Below are 7,136 nucleotides of genomic sequence, written 5' to 3'. Positions count from 1 at the left end.
TTCATTGCATGTTGCACAACTAAATTTGGTGTGCTTCTCTTAGACAAAAGAGTTTAACTCTTCACGCACATGCATTTAAACACACACGTCTAGTTACTATATGAGGTAGGAATATTCAGGAAAATTGAGCACATTCATTGCAGTTTTCAGGGAATATTAAAGATCCCTAAGTATATATTTTTAGATAAAAACAAAAGTGACAAGTTAAGTTACACAAGCTGCTTTTATCAACCAAAGGCAACATGTAGTTACAGAGCCTACTCTAAGTTATTAACTGGAAACACAAACTAATTAAATGTTTTGTAAAATGTGTCTACTTTTTTCAATCAACCTCTTGATACCTTTAAGTTGAAGGTGACTTGGGCATTAGTCTTGATATTTTGTGATTTCATGAAGTTTTCGGGATATTTCTGCAAAAAAACTATGCACCAGTATTAAAAAAAAACCAACCTGCTGCTGCACCTTACTAAAAGAGAACAAAAGCAAAGTTTATAATGCAAAGTGCACACACTGCTGTTGTCACGGTAATTAAAAAACAGAAGGGATTAGTGGATTAATTTACACATCCTGTTCAACTGCATGCTCAAGTGGCAGTAAGAAGCACAAGTGGACGGTGACTGTCATTAAAATCCACATCCAACCAAACAAGAGCAAAGCAAAGTGCTTGATAATGCTCAGTTATTATCATCAGTCACCATGGCAGCACATGAAGACCATGCAGGGACTAAACAAACTGTTCCTATACTCAAGTTGCTTCTATATTCAAACAGTCAAACACTGCAAAACAAGTGAATTAATTATCTTTTACAACTTGTTTCCCAGTGTTTTTTTTTTTTTTTTTTTAACTGACTCAGCTTTTATTCACTCTTATCTTCTGTTATCTTCAGGCATGTTTAAGGTGCTGTATGGCAGGATTTCTCAGGAGAGGTTTGAGACTTTATGGCATCACAGCAGCGCCTCCCTTTGGGCATCCTGTGTATAACACAAGACTTAGAAAGATTATTCTTTTTTTTATTTTGGGGGCTTTGTAAGCCTTTGTTTAGAGATAGGACTGTGGATAAAGTCAGAAATAATGTGTGTGTGCATGTGTGTGTGTGTGTGTGTGTGTGTGTGTGACATGCAGGCATGGAGCCAAAGGTCGGATTCGAACCCAGGAGGCCTGCTCTGAGGTCTCACCCTCTGTACAGGGGTCGCGCACACTAACCACTTCTATGTTGCACACACGCCAAGTACTCTCAAAGTGAAAGCATTGGCTTCATACTCTGAGATGACCAGCTAGTGTTTTAATCACAGCAGTCTTATCTGATCTCTTTGTGGCCACTCAGAAAACAGTGTAACATAAAAAGCTTTCAAAAGGCCCTGCAGACGACTCAACAGCTGCATCTTCTTAATGAGCTCCCGGTTCTGCTGTTCAATGAAGCTTAAAAGAAAGCATAAGGAGATTCATAGAGTGCTGCAGGAGACTATGATCTACTTAAACACACGGTCACAAATATTGAGGTTATCAGTGCCAATAAAAGACAACAATGTTCCCAATTATCCTGTGTGATTGTCAATCAATCAATCAATCAATCAATCAATCAGTCTTCATTTGTATAGAGCCAATTCATACCAAATATTAAAAAACAGGTAAAAGAACTTACTCAAAGACCCAACGTTAACGTCAATCAACGTCACAGTGGCAAAAAAACCCCGTCCTTTTAACAGGCACAAATCTTGAGCAAAACCAGACTCACGATGAACAGCCATCTGCCGAAACTGTGCTGGGTTTGAAAAATGGGATATGGACAAACAGTGGTGGTCCATAGCAGCGAGGCCATCGTCACCAACGATCCAGAGAAACCTACGAGAGCTCAGGGGCTCCGAGGAAAATATGTGGTTAGTAACTTACATGAAGATTTACAGATAGTGACGTGCAATTATATGAATTATACTTCTAGAAAGAAAGAAAGATAGATAGATAGATAGATAGATCAGGGATGGGCAACTGGCGGCCCGGGGGCCACATGCGGCCCCCATCAACCCTCAACGTGGCCCTCAGGTCAATTTTTACACATCAATTAAAGAAAACATGACTACACCTGCCATGAAATCATGAAAAGCAGAAATATGACCAGAATAATATTAGATCACTGGTATATGTTGAGTTAAATTTGAGACTCAATCGACTGTGATCGTTTTTCTAAACTACAATTTGGCCCCTCTGGCAGTGAGAATTAAATGAATGTGGCCCTTGCTGTGACCAAAGTTGCCCATCCCTGAGATAGATAGATAGATAGATAGATAGATAGATATACACATCTAAAACTTTCTAAAAGTACATTTTAAGGACCAACTATTGTTTTAGATTTAAAGATATTATCGTAAGTTTATTCATAATTGATGTTTAAATATATTATTGTAAGTTTATTCATAATTGATGTTTAAATATATTATTGTAAGTTTATTCATAATTGATGTTTGTATATAGCATACTGTGAGTAATGTTCCTCAGACAGTAATTCAGTCTCGTGTCGCCCTCTAGTGGGAAATGTTAAAATGATCAAGTCGACCCTCAATGAATGAAGCTTGTATTGAATAATTTCGTCACCTATGCAGCACTTAGGTATTGTCACTATTCAAGATGGGCGAGCCTCAGATAAGCTCCTGCTACGAAAACACCAGCTGTAGCAGTGCAGCAGGAGAGCTCATCCACCTGTGTGGCATGCTGAGCAGGTGTCACACGTGACTTCTGTACTCTGAAGATTTACTCAAACACATTACATTCATTTATTGCAGGAAGCAACTTTAAGTGTTGCTATAAAAAAAAATGCCGAACAGGCTGGAAGAACAGTTTTACCCTACTGGGGATAAAAGTTACAGACTTCTTTCAAATAGGTTTATTAGTTTTACAACAGGGGGGAAAAACAGGCATTCAAAGCAACCTACTTAAATCACTAATCTCTAGTAATGTGGACAGATACGTTGGCTGAGACTCTTTAAATGGAAGTTAAGACTCTGTGGAGTTGGACTCTGAAGTCCTTGAACAGGCCGTGCCCATAACGACCCTTTGACTTTCCTCTTGAATGACTTTAACCACAAAGGTGTCACACTGCAAGGCCTCGCTGCTCATTGGTCTATTTGGGGTGTTTACTCCGGGGGGCACCAAGCCAAATAAGAGCAAGCCCATGCGGGTTGCTGCTTTTTCCATCTAAATTTAGTGTCCTGCACGTGGATTTTGTAATATCAGGATTTACTCGCCCACACACAGTACAGAAAAATTACGCAGGGGCGACGTCATCACCCCCGTCGCAAGCGCGAGTTCCCGTTTCTTATCGCGATACACTGTGTTATATAAATCCCTAACGCCGCTGCACAATCGGCCATTTCGTCGGTGCAGGCCAGCAGTCGTAGAGGGCAAGAGGGTTATATCGAGTACTGAATATCTGGACATCAAGACACATCGCACCATGAATGAGACAGCTGTATCTTTCGCCAAGGATTTCTTGGCCGGTGGCATCTCGGCTGCCATCTCCAAAACAGCCGTCGCCCCGATCGAGAGAGTGAAGCTGCTCCTTCAGGTAAGACGACGCAGCAGCAGCAGCAGGAGCATAAGCAGGAGCCTTCCGGGAGGATAGCCGGTTAGCTACATCTCACGTCAAAGTTATGCCGATATCTGAGCCGGTTGTCACGTCGTAGTCACGGTCCTTTTTGGGTTTCCCGCAGTGTAGGGACCTCTTCTCGAACAGAATCGGTGCGAGTTTTAACCGTGGTGAGTTGCGGGACTTGAGGTCATGATGGGATCGGAAATGACCTACACGAGTCTTGCTGCTAACTGTTAGCTCAGCTCGTTAACCTTAGCAGCCGCAGCTAACAAAGGACAAACGCTTGTACTGTCATTAGAACATTATGTACAAATACTGGCAACACTTGTAAATGTACCAACAACGAACATGATTTCTGAGCTTTAAAAACAAAATTGCACGTTCAACATATCCACATTTAATTGATAATGAAGTCTTGGTAGTGATGTGGAGGCCCGGCGACTTTCATTCACAGCTGGGCCAACAAGTCTAATCCTTTTCTGTGAAACCCTGATTCACCACATTATCCTTTCATACACTGATTTATTCCCTGATTTTTAATTTTTTTTTTTTTAATATCAATTTTGCGAATTATTTAATTAGGTAACATGCTTCAGATCAATTTAGCATTTGCAGATTTGCTAGTAAACACTGATTGCTCTTGTTTCATTATGTCACCTGCTCAGTGACTTTATAACCTGCAAGTTAAACATGCATCAAGGTCAAAACAAGGAGACGAGTGCGTTTAACTTCCCTATTCTGATTCTAACAATTTGTTTTTCTCTTTTTTTCTCGATATTTCAGGTCCAGCATGCCAGCAAGCAGATCACCGCAGATATGCAGTACAAGGGAATCATGGACTGTGTCGTCCGTATCCCCAAGGAGCAGGGATTCCTTTCCTTCTGGAGAGGTAACCTTGCCAATGTCATCAGATATTTCCCCACCCAGGCCCTCAACTTTGCGTTCAAGGACAAGTACAAGAGGATCTTCCTTGACGGCGTCGACAAGCGCGCCCAGTTCTGGAGGTACTTCGCCGGCAACCTGGCCTCCGGTGGCGCCGCCGGAGCGACCTCCCTCTGTTTCGTGTACCCCCTCGACTTCGCCCGTACCCGTCTGGCCGCCGATGTCGGCAAGGCCGGCGCTGGCCGGGAGTTCAACGGTCTGGGAGACTGCCTGGTGAAGATCTTCAGGTCTGATGGTCTGAAGGGCCTGTACCAGGGCTTCAACGTGTCCGTGCAGGGCATCATCATCTACAGGGCTGCGTACTTTGGCATCTACGACACAGCCAAGGGTATGTTGGGTTTTTAACTCTTGCCCCACTGGAACCATTAAAGAGACCGTTTTTTTTATATTCTTCCAGATGTGTGACTTCTCTCGTCTTGCAGGTATGCTTCCCGACTCCAAGAACGCCAGCATTTTGGTGAGCTGGATGATCGCTCAGAGTGTGACCGCTGTTGCCGGTCTGACCTCATACCCCTTCGACACTGTCCGTAGACGTATGATGATGCAGTCTGGACGTAAAGGAGGTCAGTTTGTGTAGATGTAGCCTGTCTGACATAATTTATCCCGCACCGTTTGGGTTTAATGTGATTTTCAGACGAGAGCACGATGCTTGAACATAATCTCACTCCCGCTCTCTTCTTTGCCTCCTTCAGCCGACATCATGTACACCGGGACCATCGACTGCTGGCGCAAGATTGCACGCGACGAAGGTGGCAAGGCTTTCTTCAAGGGGGCCTGGTCCAACGTGCTCAGAGGCATGGGCGGCGCCTTCGTGCTGGTGTTGTACGACGAGCTGAAGAAAGTCCTGTAAATTGTCATTTTGTCACACCACTGTCCAATTTGGCTAAATGTAATAACCTTCCATTTCTATGGACTCTGCATTCTGCCTTATTTATGGGAACAAACTATAGTGAGTCACCACTAGCTGTGGGCGATGGCTGTACGTTGTGCATCTTTCTGATTTTAAACGTTCCACACCCTCTTTACCAATGTCATTCCTGTTAAAGAAATCTGATACCTCCTCCTGTTATTCACTAGGTTTGTATGGTCCCAACTTGAATAAATCTATTCTGGGGAACAAACTCAACAATTTGCCGTCCACTGTCTCCTCCGTTGGCATAGCATGACATTAGCACTCACTGGATAGTGAAATGCACGAAGTGGATTACACCTGACTGCTATATTTACTCGCTTATCTCTTCTTAGCCTTCCTCTTTTACATGCTCACTACTAGGATTGTAGAGTAGGACACTTGAGTCTTAGTGCCCTTGAAATGACTCCAGGCTGCTGGTAGTAGCAGATCATTCTTTTTTTTTTTTTTCCTTGTTAATTTTGCAATGAGAAAAGATGCTAACCCTACTGAGGAATGTGGTGATTCAATGGTACAAATGTAAGACTATGAGTTATGGACTTTAGTTGTCCCATAATGCCAGCATGCAGCAAGAAAATGAGGAAGAGATATTAAGGAACTGAAGACAAATCTCGCACACTTAAAACACCATGTACATGTGTCTCATTAAAATATTTAAATGTGTATTGTCCTAAAACACTAGTTTTATTTTTTTTTTTGAATGGCGTGACTTTAAGGAACCGAAGCTTCAAAATGGATGACCCCCAAATGATGCAGTGGTTTCAATGTGAGCTCTAGGAGAAAAGCTGCGCGTGAAAATCTGCACAACACTCACTGTTGGGTGTTAAATGCAGTTCAAAACTTACCTCCACAGTGCATGAGTGAACCTGACCTGGTTTGACTTACGAACATGTTTGAACAAATATGATTACAAGCTGTAGCAGATAGTGGAGAATGTGTGACTAAAGCCAGATAAGTATTTCCTTTTTTTTAGTCTTATCTCTGAACAGTGATTTAACATTCTTGATCTTTCTAAGAAAGTTTCAACACTTTCTGGGTGATTTTGACGAAGCAATTACCTTATTTTATGTAGGTTAAACCCTGCCCGTCTCTTCGTGGCAAACCTGACGGGCACATTATTGTTATTCTGACATTTTAAAGTCCAGTAAGAAAATACATTTTTTTTTGTTAATTCTAATGAAGTCCGCATCAGAAACATCTAAGAGGGTAACCCTACAGGTTTCAAGGTACATTTTGTACACTTTTCTTAAACCACTATTTTTCTGAAGTACTGAAGAATCGACAGCAGGGGGCAGCAGCGGCACGTAAGTGTTAAACTCCCACCTCTGAATAATGAATGACTGGAACTGAGACTGGTTTTACAGTTACAGGATGTGACAAAATATAAAGTCACAACCTTGATATTTACAGTCACAAAACGTTTTCAGATGTGGTTGTGCAGTAAAATCCTGTTCTGAGTGGTAATATAAGATGTGTCAACACGTTATGTGTTAATGTTTATGTTATAAGACTTTAGTGTCATATTACTCATTCAAGTTTGCTGGATTTGTTTACATTTTTACATGATAATACTCACCTCTTGTACAAGATAGCAAATTATGATAGACTACATAAACTCACGACTACAAAATAGAGGAAGATTAGTCATTATGTTGATAATCTTATAAACTAACTAATGCTCTCTGGTTTTAAAAGATTCA

At 41.7% G+C, this 7,136-nt stretch overlaps 1 protein-coding gene across 1 annotated transcript in view; it reads left to right on the top strand.

The window, feature by feature from the left end:
* Positions 1–5,655, top strand: part of si:dkey-251i10.1 (uncharacterized protein LOC100038774 homolog) — a 211,843-nt gene extending 206,188 nt beyond the window's left edge. Inside the window, exons 2-5 of the mRNA XM_061054783.1 lie at positions 3,444–3,560; positions 4,368–4,854; positions 4,949–5,089; positions 5,219–5,655. Of these exons, the coding sequence (XP_060910766.1) occupies positions 3,450–3,560; positions 4,368–4,854; positions 4,949–5,089; positions 5,219–5,376 (897 nt within the window). The 5' untranslated portion in view covers positions 3,444–3,449 and the 3' untranslated portion in view covers positions 5,377–5,655. The remainder of the gene's footprint in view (positions 1–3,443; positions 3,561–4,367; positions 4,855–4,948; positions 5,090–5,218) is intronic.
* The last annotated feature ends 1,481 nt before the right edge of the window (positions 5,656–7,136 follow it).

This window comes from Labrus mixtus, chromosome 14 (genome assembly GCF_963584025.1).
Source record: "Labrus mixtus chromosome 14, fLabMix1.1, whole genome shotgun sequence".
NCBI lineage: Eukaryota > Metazoa > Chordata > Actinopteri > Labriformes > Labridae > Labrus > Labrus mixtus.
This window is presented reverse-complemented; position numbering and strand designations above follow the sequence as displayed.